The sequence below is a fragment of the Pseudorasbora parva genome, chromosome 17 (assembly GCF_024679245.1).
Source record: "Pseudorasbora parva isolate DD20220531a chromosome 17, ASM2467924v1, whole genome shotgun sequence".
NCBI classification, from domain to species: Eukaryota; Metazoa; Chordata; class Actinopteri; order Cypriniformes; family Gobionidae; genus Pseudorasbora; species Pseudorasbora parva.
Window position 1 is genome coordinate 21,142,751 of NC_090188.1, and position 21,194 is coordinate 21,163,944.

At 37.0% G+C, this 21,194-nt stretch overlaps 1 protein-coding gene across 2 annotated transcripts; it reads right to left on the minus strand.

Moving 5' to 3' along the window:
- Nucleotides 1-3,549: 3,549 nt before the first annotated feature.
- nt5c2a (5'-nucleotidase, cytosolic IIa) lies at nt 3,550-21,007 on the minus strand. 2 transcript variants are annotated; one of them, XM_067420786.1, is made up of 19 exons: nt 20,961-21,007; nt 19,813-19,930; nt 17,544-17,582; nt 15,393-15,466; nt 12,703-12,820; nt 12,520-12,615; nt 12,147-12,238; nt 12,001-12,058; nt 11,793-11,886; nt 11,635-11,688; nt 11,438-11,521; nt 10,789-10,830; nt 10,324-10,431; nt 10,172-10,238; nt 9,912-10,082; nt 6,132-6,183; nt 5,782-5,842; nt 4,601-4,777; nt 3,550-4,505 (listed from the first exon to the last, which is right to left on the minus strand). In XM_067420786.1, exons 2-19 carry the CDS (start codon nt 19,911-19,913, stop codon nt 4,260-4,262), a joined length of 1,734 nt encoding a protein of 577 aa, XP_067276887.1. In that variant the 5' UTR covers nt 19,914-19,930; nt 20,961-21,007; the 3' UTR covers nt 3,550-4,259. The 2 variants fall into 2 exon arrangements, with proteins under 2 accessions (XP_067276887.1, XP_067276888.1); XM_067420787.1 differs by lacking the exon at nt 17,544-17,582.
- Nucleotides 21,008-21,194: the final 187 nt, after the last annotated feature.

The window sequence follows — 21,194 nt, forward strand, 5'->3', positions numbered from 1 at the left end:
TGCCTACGTGCCTGCATTTGTTTTTTTGTTTTTAAGATTTTTTTTTAAGGTAAGACAGAAGCGGATGTAATGGATTAATGCGTATAATATATACAGTCTTGTTCAAAATAATAGCAGTACAATGTGACTAACCAGAATAATCAAGGTTTTTCGTATATTTTTTTTTTATTGCTACGTGGCAAACAAGTTACCAGTAGGTTCAGTAGATTGTCAGAAAACAAACAAGACCCAGCATTCATGATATGCACGCTCTTAAGGCTGTGCAATTGGGCAATTAGTTGAATTAGCTGAAAGGGGTGTGTTCAAAAAAATAGCAGTGTGGCATTCAATCACTGAGGTCATCAATTTTGTGAAGAAACAGGTGTGAATCAGGTGGCCCCTATTTAAGGATGAAGCCAACACTTGTTGAACATGCATTTGAAAGCTGAGGAAAATGGGTCGTTCAAGACATTGTTCAGAAGAACAGCATACTTTGATTAAAAAGTTGATTAGAGAGGGGAAAACCTATAAAGAGGTGCAAAAAGTGATAGGCTGTTCAGCTAAAATGATCTCCAATGCCTTAAAATGGAGAGCAAAACCAGAGAGACGTGGAAGAAAACGGAAGACAACCATCAAAATGGATAGAAGAATAACCAGAATGGCAAAGGCTCAGCCAATGATCACCTCCAGGATGATCAAAGACAGTCTGGAGTTACCTGTAAGTACTGTGACAGTTAGAAGACGTCTGTGTAAAGCTAATCTATTTTCAAGAATCCCCCGCAAAGTCCCTCTGTTAAAAAAAGGCATGTGCAGAAGAGGTTACAATTTGCCAAAGAACACATCAACTGGCCTAAAGAGAAATGGAGGAACATTTTGTGGACTGATGAGAGTAAAATTGTTCTTTTTGGGTCCAAGGGCCACAGGCAGTTTGTGAGACGACCCCCAAACTCTGAATTCAAGCCACAGTACACAGTGAAGACAGTGAAGCATGGAGGTGCAAGCATCATGATATGGGCATGTTTCTCCTACTATGGTGTTGGGCCTATTTATCGCATACCAGGGATCATGGATCAGTTTGCATATGTTAAAATACTTGAAGAGGTCATGTTGCCCTATGCTGACATGCCCTTGAAACGTTTGTTTCAACAAGACAATGACCCAAAACACACTAGTAAACGGGCAAAGTCTTGGTTCCAAACCAACAAAATTAATGTTAAGGAGTGGCCAGCCCAATCTCCAGACCTTAATCCAATTGAGAACTTGTGGGGTGATATCAAAAATGCTGTTTCTGAAGCAAAACCAAGAAATGTGAATGAATTGTGGAATGTTGTTAAAGAATCATGGAGTGGAATAACAGCTGAGAGGTGCCACAAGTTGGTTGACTCCATGCCACACAGATGTCAAGCAGTTTTAAAAAACTGTGGTCATACAACTAAATATTAGTTTAGTGATTCACAGGATTGCTAAATCCCAGAAAAAAAAAATGTTTGTACAAAATAGTTTTGAGTTTGTACAGTCAAAGGTAGACACTGCTATTTTTTTGAACACACCCTTTTCAACTAATTGCCCAATTGCACAGCCTTAAGAGCGTGCATATCATGAATGCTGGGTCTCATTTGTTTTCTGAGAATCTACTGAACCTACTGGTAACTTGTTTGCCACGTAGCAATACAAAATATACTAAAAACCTTGATTATTCTGGTTAGTCACATTGTACTGCTATTATTTTGAACAAGACTGTATATATAATAATGTGATTTAATGATTGCAAACAGGCATTAAATTACGGAAAAAATTACAATATTTTAAAACTAAATTGGTAGATTTTATTTGGCCTAAATGTTATTCAGCCAGACAGACTCAATCTTCTACACTTATGGTGCAGTAAAGTTGACCCATTTTGATTTTTAAATAGTCTGGTTAACATGTTTTTTTTTTTTTTCTTGGCATTTTGTAACATGCTAACTTACAAAAATCTTGTAAAAACCCTGATTTATGCACACATTTTCCATTATGATTATGTTTGTGGGTCAATTTGACCCAAATATGTGATTGTTAAAGTCAGTTGCACAGGTTAATATCAGTTTCTTGAGAGTATTTACAAGTATGCATTTGTCTCACACTTTTATCCAAAGAAATTTGGGGCCATATTTACTACGAATTTGTAAACCAAACCCTCTTTTGGCTTTAAAAAAAAACTACTGTCAGGATTTACTGTTAGAATATTACCATAAAATGTTAATATTTATTTATGACTATAAAAATAGTTACCAGATTTTGAGCATAATACAGGGGTTGGTTTGGATCAATTCCATGTGGTCACCTTCATTTATAGTGCTTTTTACAATCCAGATTGTTTGAAAGCAGTTTACAGTGATTCATTAATGGAAGAGACTGTTTTGGCTGTACAGCAGCAAAGTTATTGTTCAACTAAAGCAGGTTTTTGATTATATTAGGTCTTTTTTCTTTTCAGATTGACTGCCAAATTACTTGTCTGGCATGCATAATAGCTACATGTTTTTTGAAGGCGTTAAATAAAGAATTTGCTGAATGACCACCAGGGGGTGCTGTATGACAGGATCTTTATTCTCTTCATATACAACAAGCAAACAGCACTGAAAACAAATCCTGTGTGTAGCAAACAATGCAGAACATAAAAATAAAAATCTTTAATGACATCTGAGTTGAAAGACTTCTGATTTACTTCTACATTTGAACTACAGTAATATATAACCCTCCCAAACTATCCGTCACAACCGTTCACTTTACAGTAAAGAACGACAAACTAAAACAGAAAAAAATCTTCCAAAACAAGACAATAGTAAAAGAACACTTATAAAAACAGGGATTCACAGGCCTTGGGTAAAAACAAAATCAAACAAGTAAAGAAATTTAAAACAACAAAAGGTACAGATGATTCAAAAATACCACCCCCACTATACAGAAGATTTAACCTGTGTTGTTTGGTTAGGTTAAAGCAAACTCAAACATATCGCTATTACACAATAGTCAGAAAATCAATACTCTTCAACAGCTTCTGTGATTTTAAATGAAGGACACTGTTAACAGTCTTTGGTTCTGAAAGCATCCCTCCACATATTACAATGGCATGATGGCCCTCATCTTTCAGTCTAAATTCAACAATACTGTTCAAAACAAACCAATGCAGTTGTAAATATAGGAGTGCACGTAGTATGGTAAATCCAAAGCAACACGGACCCATCATAAATTCCCTTTATGAGTTAAAACAATAACAAAAAGACAACACCACTTCTGATGCTGATCAGAACACCATGAAACTCAAAGTTTCAGGATCTGGGCTGTTACTGCACAGGTTAAAAATATTCCATTATGTCAGAGCGTGATTCCTGGATGAGCTTCCTTTTGGTCCAATGTCACCCACAAGGCTTTGTGCCATGCATTGAGACCAGCTCCCAATCTTAAATCGCTGCCAACTGCCAAACGCTAACCGTTACACTAATATCAAACTAAATTATTTGTTTTAATTTATCTGGTGCAATTAACTGTATTAGTAGATATAAAAATAGTAAATCTAAGCTCTAAAACGAATCTAAGCTCTAGATTCAAGGTTTAATGTTAACACAGTGTTCATGGAGAGTGCATTAGACATTTCTGTGTTGGCTTCATCTTCCAAACAGTTATTGAACTTTACTTGGCAGCAACATGAAACCCTTTATCTTATTCTGCATGTAATGGCAACAGCTGCATGCGTTCCATTTCTCACAGAGTGACATGACAGCAATTTGCATACTACCAGTTTTGAAATGTTATAGTGCTTGAACAGGCAGTCAGACAGATACTGAGCAAGCTGCATTGTTGGTGTGATATCTCCCAGCATGCTACTTGGCTCATTTCCAAAGTTTGAAGGCAGTCTATAAGACCACATGGAGCCAAGAGTGAGTATTCATGCTATTTTCTCAAGCTTAAGTCAGTGATGTACCTTGTAACTGTTGTGTTTCCTCAATAGCATGCAAATAAAATTGTAACTGATTCTGTAATTCAGTTTAAACAGGGTTCTGTTCTCCCTGTTATATTTTTTTTCCCAATGCACTTTAAAGTGAGGCCATCTGTAAACCCCTAGAAGCTAGAACTATAGTTTTAGCTTCATACTCCCATCAAACCTTAAACTCTAAAATATGTAATACGCTTTGCAAGAAATAATCATCCTCTCTGATATCTTTACAAAATATATAGCTGAGTGTGAATGCAATGCTCATAATCATTTAACCGTAGACTCATCTCTAAGCAATGCCACAGGCTTATTCCTCCTCCTCCTCTTCTTCCTCCTCCTCCTCGTCGTCATCCTCATCGTGACAGTGTGTGATCTCCTGTGGTGTCTGAGGGAAGAGGTGTGGAGGGTTTATCTCGCTAATGGAACGGGTCAGCTGGTGTTTCTTGCACTCGCGGTCTCTAAAGTCGATGGAGTGGCGGTTGCGCGTGGCCATGGGCGATTCCATGTCGTTAATGTCCATGTGAGTGTGCTCCACGGTCGACTCGTGAGGCATCTGAATGCAAAACAAAGACAAAAAAAGTTTACTAAAGATTTCCTGACTTTTATGACCCATGTATCAACTGTTGACAGTGTGTTTGTTGAGCTTACCAGGACGTGGGCGGCTCTGAACAGGTAGCTGAAGGGGTAGTACAGAAGATTGATGAAGGACGCAGCGTACAGGTCAGCGTAACGCATCACTTGAGATGCAAACAGAGTCTGACGAGAGCCACTGCGGAACAGACTTCCCATCATCCCATAGCACATGTCCATGTCATGGGTCACTTTCTGAGAAAATCGGATATAAAGAAACAATACTGAGTTCGAATGCATGCATTTTCTGTTAAGTTGCTTTGAAACGATATGCATTGCGAAAAGCGAATTGATTTAAGTTGAATCTAACAAATTAAAAATAATTGTAATGTTTTTTTTTTGGGGGGGGGGGGGGGGGGGGTTAATACTTTAATTCAGAAAGGATGTATTCAATTGATCCTAAATGACAGTAAAGACATTTATAATGTTATTTATATTTAAAATAAATGCGTTAAGATAAATTCTTTTCACATTTCTTTTTACTAAAGAATTCTGGAAAAAAATGAATCACTGTTTCCACAAAAATATTAAGCAGCACAATTTAAAATTATTATTACTACAACATTGTTATAAAAATGTGAGCAGCAAATCAGCATATTAGAAGGATTTCCTGAGGATCATGTGACACTGAAGACTAGCCATCACAGGGATAAATCACATTTTAAAATTGATTAAAATAGAAAACAGTTATTTTAAATTGTTATAATATTTCACTGTATTTTAGATCAAATATATTCAGCCTGGACACTCAAAAAAAAACTTACCAAGCTTACACTTTTAAACAACAGTGTAATGGTTTTAATAATCAATCTGGTGAATATTTCTAAAATTAACCAAATATAATAAAAAAAAACATGGTTCACTTTTTGCTCAACATTAAAACATTATTAGTGTCATTAGGATTTCAATAAACACCTAAATCTTGAAAAAAATATTCCATGATCAAAATAAATGTAGCTTTTTGTCAAAAATGCACTTTGTGCATTGTTTGCTGCACATACTCAACCTATAACTGTAGCTTATCCTGTCCCTCATGTAAAAATGATACTTTGGGAGAATTTATGCACTTTGCACATATTTTAAATGTGGAAAGACCTGAATATTTTTTTCCCATGGAAATTGATTTTTCACTATAGTAATGTTACAGGATTTTCAGTGCACGGCCTACAGTGCATATCCGTTTGTGTAAAGAAATATACCTTAATCCTCCTCTGAAGAGAGCTGATGTCGGGTCTCTCATTGCTGCTGCTGTCCAAATGTCTGTGAAAAAAAAAAAAAAAAAAAAAAGGATGGAGAAAAATGCCAGGGGAAACAGAGATGTGGGGTGAGAACGTTGTCAAAGGAATTAAATGTAATAGAAGCCATGAAGTGTCAGTCTTTAAATAGAAAAGAATGCGCACCCCTTTATCTGCATGTCAAATAGCTGCAGACAGCGAGGAGGGGGCGTTGTGTCCTTTTCTGGGTACATGAGTGCATGAATGCCAGCACACACGAGTAATGGATGGTGGCACTGCGAACATCTGAGCAAGAGTTCATGGATGATACTTACTTGTAGAGCTCTGCCAGGAAAATGTCCAGACTCTGTAGCTCCTCAAACAGTGCTGCAAAAAAAAGAAAAGAAAAAAAAGAAGAGAACTCTGTGAACTAGGTACATATGCTCCATGGACATCAGGTTTTGGACATCAGTGTTATTTCAGTATCATTAAGATACTATTATAGTTTTTTTTTTTTTTTTCATTTATTTATTTTTGCATTTTCTGTTTTCAATAGTAAGTTTTCGGTAAATACGTTTTTTTAAGTAGGTTATTTAAAATTAATAATAATATTATTACAATACAATATGTTATGACAAAATAGATTTGCTATTATTATAGTTATTATTTAGCCTGACAAGCAAGACCCACATCAAGATGTTGGGTCTGGGGAACACACCATTGGCAGGGCTCAATCCGAGGGGATTGTCTTTCAAATTCTCTCTGCACACAATAGGATAGCTCTACAACTAACCAGGGCGCTATCAGTGGTGAGACAACAATCACAAGCGGTTTGTGGCTGAGTCCCATGAGTTTTCTCACCAGTGGAGCCGTATCCGGTCGGCAAACCTCCGATCACTTCTTTTTAAGAATGACTTTAGTGCCATTCTTTTCTCAAAGAAAAGCTTAACTGCAAGTTAGCCATCTTCTTTTGTTTTTAAAGGCCCACTGAAGTGCTTTGGAACGCGCCACATTATTCAATGCATTTACGTGATTTCCACTGAAACGGCTCCAGCTGTTAGCAGCTCCTCCCCTTTTTTGAAACAGCCAATAGCGTTTCGTTAAAATACAGTTTGACTAGAGCAAACCTTTCTGTTTGGTAAAGCCAGTTTCCTCTAACACTGTTTATCATCATAATCTCCTCCATATCGCTTTGAAATGCAGCATTCTGTGCAGAATTCAAATGGGTCAATATGTTTGTTGTCTGTGCTGACTCGCACTTATGATCTGCGCTGCGCTCTCGTGTCTGTAGTCTAAATTTAGACCAGAGCTGTTGGTGTGTGTGCGCTGCTGCGGTGTGTGAAACTAACGTGAAAACAGACTTCATCCGCCTCAAATGAAAGCATATTTACACTGAAACGTTTCCTATTGCATATAGTGTGCTATGTGCCTTTCACCATGTAGAAATTAGTAAATGTGTGTTAACAACTGACCGATTTCAGCTGCAGCTTCAGCAGTGTAGGGGGCGGGCTTTAGATTCTAGAGAGCATTTTGATTGGACAGAAGATTTGACGAGAAGGTGAAGTCTGTAATGATGTCATCAATATCTGAGAGTCGTTTGACATGGGACATGTGGTGGACATGTGGAATCTTGGGACATGTGGTCTTCACCTCACAGCCGGTGGAAAAGAATAGGGCTAGGACTTGGGCAGAAATCATGTTCATGGACGCAATTATTAACCTTACTGTAGTATAGGGCTGTCAACGAATATATTTGAATAGTTAAAAAAAAACAAATTTCTAAGGTGAAAATTAATATTCGATTTAAAAAAAAAAAGTGGACAAAAAATGCCAGAGACTTCGGCGTGACTGTCTGCTTTGTGAGTAAGCGCACTCATGGGGTTCAGGGGCAGGTCACAGGAGTCGCACTGTCAAGCTCAGCGTCAATGCTGAAAGTTGGGTAAACCAAGTGGGTAATAGCACCCGGAACACATATCACCCATAGGGGCGGCCACTGCTAACCAAGCCATCACCTGTTGTTAGCATCCCATTGACTCCCATTCATTTTTGACAGTGAATAACTTTACATCTGAAGGGTTTTAAGACTCCATTTGTCCATTGTTTATTTCTAAAGAAACATGACAATGTATAAACGGCTCCATTACCTTGTATCTTACACTATCGCCCCGTAGAAGCTGTTTTTGTAAAAATCATAACCAACGCAACTGTCATAACCAACGCAACTGTCATAACCAACGCAACTGTCGCACAGTTGAGAAATTACCGTATAGACAGGAGGAGACTCTCGCAGGCAATCTTTTACTGTCTATCAGACAGTCGGGGTGACGTGTAGACATAAAGTCCGATAAAGTCAAGGGAGAAGAATGGGGAGAAGCCGATAGTGAGCGAAAAGAAACGAGACAAAACATTTAAACAATGTGATTCAGATTTCACTTTCCAAAAACTACTAGAAGACTTACAACTGTCAGACAGGTTGCTTACGTCACATCTACGTTGTCAAGCTCAGTCTGAGCCTGCGCAGTTCGCTCAGCCATCAGTAAGTGAGAGCTTCTTATTGACTTCATAATTCGCCGTTGAAGTCTATGGGATCGCTGTGTCCATTTCTTTTACTGTCTATGAAGTTGACGTGTCTTGCATGTAAGATGGCAGAAAGTGCACCACCCAACTCGACTGCAGCAGAGAAAGCGATTTTAACCTTCCAAAATCTAAAAGGCCATGTCTGGAAGTACTTTGGATTCTGGTCGGTAGGAGGTAAAATTGCTGAGCCGAGAGATAAAGTTGTATGCAAGCTATGTAAGATACAGTTAGCATATCATGCCTCATTTTATTTAACATTAAACAGAAACATTACTAAAGTGTGGGCTACTGTACTGACTGAATAGATATTGCATGAATAAAGGATAAATGCACTGCTTTCATTGGTTTGATTATTTACTGTTTCATGTCAAGGAAAAGCTCCATGTTTACCACAGCACTTGCACAGCTCGCTCAGAGCGTTCAATATGCTGTAAAACTTAAATTAATATTAATAATATTTGTTTCAATCACTGAATGAAGCCTGCTATATTTGGGACAAGAGTCGCAACCTTAAATTGCTTTCATAAAACTCTTGATCAGCACTCAAAGTTTGACAATTAAAATGTTCTCAATTAAAATAATTTCCTCACAATTTACAAATAGTTGGAAACATTTGGGATATTGTAAGAACTCAACTGAACAAAATATATAGCACTGGCCTGGTGGTTTTTGGATATTTTACTGCAAAAATCCTACATAGTGCACCTTTAAACAAAATAAAAATGTTGTGTTGGCAAATAACTTATTTTAAACTTATTTGATTTAATTTAACGTTTATTTTATTTCATACAGTACATTTTTTTTTAATGATATTAGTTATAGGCCTAGTCCACACGTACACGGGTATTTTTATTACCGGAGTTTTTCCTCCTCCGTTTTAAAAAAACAATCGCGTCCACACAAGCACGGTTTTAAAAAAAATTCTGTCCACATGAGACCGCAAAACTATGCTATGATTGGCTGCCTGATTTCCATGTGGGTCCCATTCACTGCACCGATGCACATTGCACTGACTGAGGGATGCCATGGGCTCAAGTGAAACACTTCCTACAAGTTCCTTTGCTTTGGACTCAGTGACAGGTAACCGTATACACAGGTGCAGGGCCGAAGTGGACTGTAATAGCTTTACACACTTGCTTTACTATTTTGTATTATTGCATTATTGCATAACTGAACATGTATCTATATACGTGTGATAAGCGCTGTTAGTGGAGTCCACCGCATAGAATCGACTCACGTAAATCAAAAGGAGATGTGGAAAATCTGATATCACACAAAGGAAAAAACGGCGCGCACTTCAATTTAAAAAGCCGAAATCTCCGGTTTCACCATCTACACGACAACGCTGTAACCGGAGTTTCTAAAAATCTTCACCCTGGCCGAAGTTTTCAAAAAAGTCCGGTTTTAGTAACCGGATACAGCGTTTGCGTGTGGACGAACAGCCAAACCGCGTAGAAAAAGCTGCGGTTTTGAAAATACCCGTGTTCGTGTGGACAGGGCCTTAGTTAACTCTAATAACCCTGGCGTGGTGGACTCACTGCTCTTGTCGGTCCACACATGCAGCTCCTGAGCCAGCTCAGGAATGACCAGGAATGTTCTCCAGCCCTGACGCTTCTTAGACTTCAGGATGTCTCCGAAAATGTGGTCACCGATGTACAGGATTTCCTTTCCTTTTGCTCCCAATAAGTCACAAACTATATCTGAGGAACCTGAGGAGGACAAATAAACCAATTCAATCAGGTAGATCAGATAAGAATGGTTAACTAAATACGAAAAGTGACCTTAATTTTCATCTTACCACCGGAATACACTATGCCATGCTGCAAGGGACCAGTGTATGTCCCGATCTTCAGTCTCCCAGTGGTCTACAGAACAAACATGGCTGATTCAATCACAGGAAACAGTCCATCACAGAAAGCTACTCAAGTGAGTCTAGCTAGAGGAGCTTACCGTGTCCACTTGTCTGAGCACTGTGCCCTCCCCAAAAAACACCGGCTTCCTAGCATCCACTAGAATAAGGTCAAAGTAGGACTGCCAGGGCTGATGGGGTAAACCTGCCTGTAATAAAGAAATAATAGATTCAATCCATCACTGTCTTTGTGTATGCAATAAAAAAATGTATATGGCCCCTGATACTCTTTTTTTTGATAGTCTTTCTGTTCATATTCCCTTTCCCAATATTTGTTAACATTTTTTAAATGAAAAATCTGATGGTGTTACAGACACATCATAACCAGTGAATTGATCCCCAGGGGGTTCCTCTACTACACAGTGCAGCTTGCTACACAAATTATATGTGAAATGTGTACTGTTCTTTGTCACTGGACATTTTCATTGGGGATCTGAGACAAATAAAACAACAAAGTACCACTGGTATGCTAGTGTACCTATATGAGTAATAAAAACAACACTTACTTTTGAACCATGTGGAAAATCAAACAAGTATGTCATGATTTTCTGAAAGATAAAAGGAGAGAAAATTACAGCTTACATTTGACTTCTGATGAAAATCCAACATATTTTGTAACATCTTGATGAATGTCAGATGGCTGTTTAGGGACTCTTGGGGCCAGATTTACTAACAGCTTGTGTCAGCGCAAACACTCTTTTGGTGTTAAAAAACTACTGTCAGGATTTACTAAAAACGAGCAGTAATAAATTAGCATGGACAGTAGACAGTAGTAGTTTTTGCAGCTGACCTTACTGCATATGTATTTGTAGGAGTTTACATTTCTGGTGCAAAATTTATGGGAGGACATTATTTAAATGAATCACACAAGGTGATATATAAATGTTTGTGCTCATAAATGTACTGTTATTTGCACCATTATTTACAGACCAAAAATAGCACGTCTTAAACCAGACGCTAACGGGTTGATTGCGTTAGTCATTAAGGAATTGACCTGGCTGCGTCTGTGTGCTTTACATTTGCGCGTCGTCAATAGATGACGGACAGAACTGTCCACTCACATCTGCGCTTTTATGAAATTGCACTCTCACACTAATTAGCCCTGTTTAGTAAATCTGGCCCTTGGTCTGTGGCCTCGCATCAAGAATAACTCACATCTGTGTACTTGTAGTCACTGTTGGTAACAAGGAACACTTTGGAAACTTCATTCATTCTGCTTAGAAGCAATGGCAATTTGGCCTAGAAGAAGAAGTCAAAATATATGGAGCCAAAAAATGATTATGTCTGTAAACTATAATTCATTATGATTAACATACAAAGTGAGATAAGGTAACAAAAATGCTGATACTTACATCCTTTACCACATATTTCTCCAGGTTTTCAACTGTTTTTTCCTTTAGTGAGCCCTGAAACATCACACAGCACTGGTTATCCAAAGTATAAATTTGAGTCCAGAAAGGAGTTCTTTCAAATAAATAAATACAATTTTACATTTCAAAATTGCCTTTACCTTGAAATGGACCCAGTCCACAGCATCTCTGACATCCTGAAACATGCTCTTGAAGGACATGAAAAGATCTCCATCTTTAAAGCCCATCTCACAACTGTGGAGGAAAAAGTTTATAAGTAGAACATATAAAATTGCAATCCCGATAATCGACTGCATGCTCATGCCAGAAAAGCAACAGATGCATTAAAATGATGGCACAAAAACAAACCTTGTATATCTGGAGCAACTAGTGAAGAAGTCAACCAGGCAGGCAAAGAGGTATGTCTCTAATAACGTAGAAAACAAATTATGTTAATTTAGACAGATTCTATATATTCTTTTGCTTTTTGATACTAGTTGATAAAAGGTTTTGACCTGGGAGGTTAAAGAGTGTGTTGAGGATGTAGAATCGCTCTGTATCTCCACGCTGAATGAACTTGTTTGGATACAACTCTCTTATCTCTGGCCTAAAACAAAAAATGACAAAAACACTAATTACACACATCAAAAATACAAATATGAAAAATACACACATTAGCTGGAGGGTTGACCAAGAAAAATCTACAAGTAATCACAAGTGACACTATTAACTTTCTAAATGCACATTATTGGGAATGATACACCAGTGCATGTTATTACAAATAAAATAAATTCCAAAAATGAAGCTTTTATTATCTGTAGACAAATTAACACACAAACGAAGGAAGCACCAAGCTTCACAAAACGGCAATTATTAGTGCTGACTCACCCACGCAGGAAGTTAAAACCATGAGCGCACACAAGGATGTTTCCATATGCATCTACTTTCAGCAGGTTTCCATATGTTGTGTCAAACACCAAGCCTCTGAAAGACGTAGAGAAAGTGTGTGAATCAAAACATGCAGTGAAAATACAGAATAGTAGCATGTTGGAAAAAGGACTTTCTAATCACCTTGTGGGAAATGCAGGGTCATAGACAAAGTTTAGCAGCTCTTGTGGGTAACCAATGGAAACCAGCCGCTCCACAGTCAGGTCAAAGCCAAGAGATTCATACTCCGGGGACTTGTACACTATAAACAGAGGAGAGAATGTGAATGAGGAGAAGACAGCAATGACAAATGTTATCATATACACTAATGTTCAAAAGTGTGAGGTCGGTAAGATATTTGATGTTTTTGAAGAAGTCTCTTATGCTCACATAGGCTGCCTGCATTAATTGATCAAAAATACAGCATAAACGGTAATGTTGTGAAATATTACTACAATTTAAAATACCCATTTTTGGGTAAAATATTTATATATTTTATATAACACCGTGATATATTTTTCAGGATTATTTCAGGATTAAAAAGTTTAAAAGAACAGCATTTATTCTTTTTTTTTTTTTTAAATAAAATCTTATTAACCCCAAATATTTGAACGGCAGTGTATATGTCAAAAACAACTGAGAAATGGTAATTGTTGCCAAATGCTCCATGTTCTTCCTTTGCTGGTAAAAGTAAGAAACTGCTAGAACCCATTTATAATTTCCATGTGAACTTAATTATATGAAAAATATTACAAAAAAGATCTTCATTGATATTTCTATCAATCTCATGAAGGACAACCTCTTGGCTGGAAAACCCTGTTTAGTTCATGGTGCCTCTAATTTCCTATTTTAAACCAAGCCCCTTTTCACAGCATACTATCTTCAGTTAGGATGAATCTATAAATAGATTTGAAATGACTGCTATGTGAATGACTATGTGAAGTTGACAAATGAACTATCCCCTAATAAGATTTTACTTTTGAAAGAAATTAATACTTTTGTTCAGCAATGATGCATTAAAGTGAAAGTAAAGACATGTATAATAATACGGACGAATACAGAGCGACGAAGAAACATCTGAGACAGCAATTCTGTTTGTGATTTCGAGGAAGATGTTGCAATGACTTCTGACGACTTTTGCCGTTGTTGTAAAAGAAATATGATAATAGCTGGTGTCCACTGCCCCTCCGTCAACATTTTTGCAAAATTTGGAAAACCTAATAGCATTTCAGACCGACTGAAACTTCTCGGATTGACGGTCTCCCAGAAAACATCTAGCTCTGATCGCATTTGCCCCCGTTGTAAGGCATTTGTATTGCGATTAGAATGTGATTTGCAATATTTTGAAAATAAAATAATATTGATGAGTCTTTGGAAAATTGTGTCTCACAAACTTTATTCAAATTCAGTCATTTCAGATTTGTTCGAACATTTTCAGACTTGAGCATTGTTATTTATTTACAACTATTTACAATTTTTACATGACTGCCAGATCTAGTGTGTGGAAATAAGCACAGAAAGGCCAGATCCAGAGCTGCTGTGTGGTGTTAGCACATGATCACACTCCCCATCCTCCTCATCATAGTAGCCGGTTTAATCCACATCTGGTAGCCGAGTGCTTGGGTTTAAAAAAGAAAGAAAAGTTTAAATCCCTTAAAACAGACGCGATGGCTGATTTGAACGAGTGATGTTCTACGGCGGCATCCTGCTTCACCATCGCTGCGCTGTCGTCATTGTGTAAAGCCCGCCCCAACGTTTCTGATTGGTGCCGTGATTTTGACGGATTAGAAATGGGTTTGAATGGGCTCTTTGCCAGACTGTTTTCCCAGGCAATGTGTGAATCATAAACAGTGTGAATGCACAGCGACCGGGCGGACGCGGCTCCCGCTCTCCGCACTGCTTCTGCCCTGCCAAAGCTTGCGCGTTCAGTGGGAAACTGCTGTTATAAAAGTCCAGTATGCCGGTGTGAAAAGTCCAGTATAATGCGACTTATAGTCCAGTGCGACTTAAGTTTTTTTCCTCTTCATGACACATTTTTTGACTAATCAAGAAACCCAACATTAGCCAAATCAGAAGTATAAACATTTCCCTAAACAGATGACAGACTTCTGACCGAAAGAGAGGAAGAAAATGTCAACATTGATGAAACGAAGTTGACCCTATGCTCAAACGTCTGTCTTGTCATCTTGCATTCAATGTTCAACTAAATAACAGAGACCACTTTTAACTAAAGATTTACACTTGGATACTAACCAACACTGAGTCAAAATGGTCATGCAATAAAACCTATTTGTTGGCCTTCAAATGTTTACATTATATCAAAGTCTGGCTACAAGCACTTCTCTGACCTCCTTGTCTGCTGAAACATTTGCCACACTAAGCAAATCAACCACACTGCGATTAGAAGGGAGTTACACAGCAAACACACATTGATCTTTCAGACTAAGCAGCTCATATTTTCTGTTAATATTAGGCGGTGCTGGAAAATAACTTTTCCTAAATTTTAACATTATAACTTGTGTATCATTACACACCCGTAAACAGGAAGTTGACCAATCAAAAGAACCACATCTCATAACATGGATGTCATTGCACCCATCCATCTGACATGTTTAGAGCTTCAAGAGCAAGGAACCAAGCACGTGTCCTCGGACATGAGCTGAGTGAAGAGAGGGGGTGCTATTTACAGAGCCATGACACCACCAAATACATGGGATTGAGGATTGTCTTACAGTACCAGCCTATGGTACTGCAATTTCGCAATGCTTTCTGATTCTTTTGAACTGACTTGAGACACTGCAGAAGAAGGCATGATGCAACTAGTACTTTCTTACCTGCTAGAGTGTAGTCCATATCAAAGCCAAAGCATTTTATCTTCTCCATTGCCAAACTTCTATTGACAAAAACTCTGTGGACGCAAAAATACAATCAATTTAAGGCTAATGCCATGCCTTTTCAATATTCTCTGCTCAGCTGCAAACAAGTGTTAAATGCAGCATGATTCCATTGCCTTGAGCACAACCTGCGAGCTGTTCAGTTCTAAGGGAGTTTAGGTTAGTGTAGATAATGATTTACACTGACATAGTGTGACCTGTGAAAGCAATAAATCAGAATTTATGCATTTGGTTAAATTATATCTATTCCTAGTTCAGCCAAAAGCAGCAAAATATGTGAGGTGGATCAAATGGAAAGGTAATATTCCTTGATTTCCAGTTAAATCAAGTATTTCAGGTGGAAATTAGCATGTGAATGGTGTCTTTAACAAAACACACCAAAAACAGAATGGGAAATACAATAAAATAAAATTAAGGGGAAAACATCCTTATATTCTGCTGTTTAATCTATTTTACAAACCTGAAAACAAGTTATGACACTGACGCTACTCATCTGATTAAACTATGCCTTTCAAAAGTTTGGGGTTCAGTATGATTTTTTTATGCTTTGGAAAGAAGTTTTTTATATGCTTAGTTACCAATGTTGCATTTATTTGATCAAAATAATAGAAAAACAATTATATTTTGAGATATTATTAAAATGTAAAATAACTGTTTTAATAATTTATTTCTGTAATGGCAAAGCTACATTTTCAGCATTTAGTATCACATGACCCTTCAAATAATTCTGATACGCTGAATTGGTGCTTAAGAATCATTTCTGATTATTAGTAATGTTTAAAACAGCTTGTGCTTAATATTTTTGTGGAAACCACGATACATTTTAGCATTTTATTTTAAATTAATATTATGTTTAAAAGAACAGCATTTATTAGATTTTTTTCTAATAAGCGAGAGCATTTTTGATTCATTTAATGCATCCTTGCTGAATAAAAAGTATTAAAGGGATAGTTCACTTTGAAATTAAATTTTGATATGTTTTAGCTTACCTCATGGGCATCTGAGATGTAGGAGTATTTGTTTCCCCAGTAGTTTCAATTTTGATCATTTTAGGTCAAACCGTTCTTGTCTGTGCCTCACATAATGCAGGTCTATGGTCACCACCTCAAAGAGCATACACAGAGAAGTCCAAATTAAACAATTCCCCATCATAAGTACACACTGATGGCCTAAGACACGAAACGAGCGGTTTGTGTGAGAAAACAAACAGTATTTATATCTTTTTTTCCTCTTGTACACCACAGGAAACACGCATGCGCGCCCTCGGATCAGTCGGACGTAGTGGTGTACAAGAGGTAAAAATGATATAAATACTGTATAAATAATTTAATTTGGACTTCTCTGTGTATGCTCTTTGAGGTGGTGACCATAGACCTGCATTATGTGAGGCACAGACAAGAACGGTTCGACCTAAAATGATCAAAATTGAAACTACTGGGGGAACAAATACTCCAACATCTCGGATGCCCATGAGGTAAGCTAAAACATATCAAAATTTTATTTCAAAGTGAACTATCCCTTTCATTTATTTTGTAAAAATCAGTAGTGCAGCTTTACACTGATATATGAATAATATCAATATTACAAAATTTGTTTGGCAATCAACCAAACAATACACTTAAAATAAATAAAAATATTTGTATTTGTGAAGCTTTTGGACATTTCATAATCAGTTCAAGAGATAAAAAAGTAAATAAAATAAAAATTTTATAATAATAATAATTTTCTAAATTATGTTAAAAGCAGTGCAGTGCCTGATGCTAGTATACTATACATCAGAAATAAAATAAAAAATGGAAGCTGCATTTACCCTAGGAACAAATGAGCTGTTACATTAAAGTGAAATTATGTTAAGTGCATGAAGGAGGGAGACAGCTAGAGGAAGGGGAAATTAAGGAATAGGATTCAAATCCTCTCAGAGGTCTTCCTACGGATACCTACATACAGTCACAGCACAGTGCAAAAGCATTGATGGTTTTGTTCATCCTGTATTTTAACTGCTGCGCTGTGATGAGTACATTGGAGAAAAAAATATCAATTACAAGAGATGATCAGTCAGCACTGCAGGTCAACAACAAAACTTTGGCGTACCTCATAGAAGGATGACACTGGGCCAGTTCCTGTGGTAAGCTTTGTAATAAAGGAATACATGGACTATATATTATATCAGTACAACCCGTCTAAAACTACCACACGAAGAACTGTGTCCAGTACGTTAATTCAGGACTTCTTACCATTAGATTCACTGAGATTTTTTTACTATTGCACTTTGTGACTATCACGATTTTTTTTTTCTGCAAAAAAACTGCATATGACAATAAGTCTACATATAAATAAGAATTGCTCTAAGAGAGAGTTTACCCAAAAATGAAAATTAGCCCATGATTTACTCACCCTCAAGTCAACCTAGGAGTATGACTTCTTTCAGAAGAATACAATCGGAGTTATATTTAAAAAAATGCCCTGGCTCTTCCAAGCTTTATAATGGCAGTGAATGGCTGTTTCTGTTTTGAAATCCATAAAAGTGCATCTATCCATCATAAAAGTGCTCCGCACGCCTCTGGGGTTAATAAAGGCCTTCTGAAGCAAATTGATGCGTTTGTGTAAGAAAAATATCCACATTTTTCAAACTTTACAAACTGTAATCTCTAAATTCCGCTAACTGCTGTACGTGCGTTCAGAAGAGACTGGTGTTCCAGCATATGCCGCTCCGGTGAAAATATGCTAGTTCTCGCGAAGACTAAGTTTGTTGACATCAAAGAACATACATGTGAAGAATTTAATTGTGTGGTGAGGTAGTCAAGTGAGAGATGTGGAAGGGACATCAATGAGAACGGAACACGATTGAAGATGAGCTGAGAAGGCATATAAGGACAAGCGACACCAGTGAAGGACGAGAGAGGACCAGGCCTGGATTTTATGTTATGGTTATGTTTTATTATGTGAGCGCAGCAGTCGTCCGTGAGGGGCTGCCGTCTTTTTGCCGTTTATTTGATTAAAGTGTTTTAAATTTTTGCCGGTTCCCGCCTCCTTCTTCCCTGAACATACAAATTGTTACAAATTGTTTGTACTATACTCTACATGTTTTATTAGTTTGAAAACAGTGTTTTCGTGTTTATATCCAGGTGGCTTTAACAAAGCAAAAGTCTCAAGATTACCTGCTTCAACATCAAAGGGAGATGCTCCATTAACATTTCACGAGTTCCCTGTAAATGATCTGGAGCGACTGCAGCTGTGGCTGCTCACTATTCGCTGGGATGTGAACACACCCGTGGAAAAAGTCTAGGGACACACATTTCCAGGGTGCATCAGCTTTTTAACACCCTCGTTTTAGACTTCTAATTCACGACCAGTTTTGTTTTGCTCTATGCTCTGAGCATTCTACGTCATACGCTGGAACGCCAGTCTCTCGTGAACACGCATTCAGATTCAGAGGCCTTTATTAACCATATAGAGCACTTTTAGGATGGATAGATGCACTTTAATGGACTTCAAAACAGAAACAGCTTTTCACTGCCATTATAAAGCTTGGAAGAGCCAGGAAATTTTTTAACATTACAATGGTTGTATTCGTCTGAAAGAAGAATGTTATACACCTATGATGGCTTGAGGGTGAGAAAATCATGGGCTAATTTTTATTTTTGAGTGAACTATCCCTTTAAGGACTGACCTGACAAACAGCATTTTAGAAACTTTCAAGTATAATGCTGACAGGACAAATTAAACTGGCAAAATGTATAATTAAATTCAGCCTACTTTAATATCGGATACGAGTATCAGAATGTGCATATACACCATTACAATGATTATTTAAAAAGCAATTATTTTATTTAATACTTGAAAATAAAGTGAGCACATTCAGAAAACACACACACATTCTTTTAATTCAGAAAAAAGCTTGCAACACAAAATCCTTTTTACAACACATGCAAGCTGACATCATTTAAAAAAGGAAGTTGACAGATAAACAGACATGTAAACACATGAAGCAACATGATGGTACGGCAACAGCAAACATGCTACTAGCATGTCGGTAGCTCTTTTTTAAAATTATAACAATTACAAGTCTACAATTATATTGGAAACCTATTTTCTTCTCTGTACTTAAAATAATTGTGAGCATAAAATATCTCAATGAGAATGTGTCAGATTATAGATGTGTCATTATAGACCATAATCTTAACTGGAAGAGAGACAGGTCATTTAAGGTAATTTCACCAACTTGTTTTGTCTTGAAATAAGTAAATATGTAGGTATGACAATGGATTTGTTTTCAAGCTACCAAGAGTAGTAATCTGATTTAACCAATATAATGGCAATGACCTGCAAAGCTAAAAGCATAAGTGAAACATATTAATACCTGTGATGCACCTCTCTTCTGTACTTCTTCATGGATAAACCATCCATGTTGGCTGGAAGGTCTGCATAATTCTGAAGCCGATCACTCCACGAGGTCGTCATCTTTAACCGTTATAAATCTGAGAAAGATACCAACACTTGCTAAAATGTCTATGTTTTTTATTAATAATAAATCAATAAAAACGAATGCAATTGTTTTAGTGTCTAAGTCTAGGTTAAACTTTCACCACAATAAACTGTTGCACAATAGCTCAGCCTGCCCCTGCGAATATGATATATCAACCATTTTAAACAGAATCTCGAAATGTTCATCAAAACTATCTAATCTAATGTATAATAATCATATTAAGTCAGTGTAACTATATTTCCTGTCAAAAAGATAAACAGCCATGGACAGGAAGACCAAAACAACTGCAGAAAGCTGCCTAAACAATGTTTAAAATCATTGCAAAGTACCAGCTTCATGATGTTTCTACTATTGTAGATCTTATTTTAATAAGGTGTATTTACTAACTTTAACACTGAAAGACACAGAATATTTTACAATATGCAAAATATTGTAAATATTTTACAATATGCAAAATATCCCCCCCCCCCCCCAATACCAAAATAATTGCAGTTGTCTTTCATTCTCCACATAAAAATTAGGCTGTAATTAAAATGGTGGAGACGAAGACCACCTGTGAAATATATACAATACTAACCCACAAATAATAAAAAAATGACACGAAAAAAGTACAAACATAAACATTATTGGCATCTTTGTCTTACATAAGAGACAATGAGTGGGTCGTTGCCTTTATATAAGATTCAAAAGAGCTTTGAATTCAAAGCACCTGCAGTTGCATTCAAATAAAGACGTAAAGACGTACGTAAAGACCAATTACTAGAGCTATTAATCCATACATGTGAGCAGATCGTTCCTCTTGTTCACGCAGTTCCGTGATGGTAAAGTTAGCACACTAGCTAACTAAAATTCCTTTAGTTTTGATCAACCGGGAACTAATGTATAAAAAGGGGCGAACTGCCATACGCATGTGGCTATAACACGTATATACACAGTTGTCCTGCAACGATTTAATGACAGAACTACTGAATTTTGAAACGCGTTATATTTCCGCACAGAATCAGTAACGTTACGTTACTTACCTCACCTCCTTCTGTGGCCAACAACTCTGCTGCTCTGCGCTATCTGCAAACTGCGCATGCGCAGAGGATGAATTTCGAAGCAATATTAAAAGCTTATTTATGGCATTTTTATGAACGCTTAATTGTTGATATTATGTCGTTATTCAAATAATAGATTACATAATCTAATGTAAAATGAATAATGACATACAGTAAAAAATATTATTTTAAATGTATTTTATTTTATTTTATTAT

Bases quoted from the DNA above. Each gene is read 5' to 3' on its own strand.
- nt5c2a (XM_067420786.1), bottom strand. From the start codon at position 19,913: ATGACGACCTCGTGGAGTGATCGGCTTCAGAATTATGCAGACCTTCCA. The intron at 12,616-12,702 runs GTGATTAGAAAG...TACGTCTTTCAG, and splicing joins GACCCTGCATTTCCCACAAG to AGGCTTGGTGTTTGACACAA. The intron at 12,059-12,146 runs GTCAAAACCTTT...CTACGTTATTAG, and splicing joins CACACTCTTTAACCTCCCAG to AGACATACCTCTTTGCCTGC.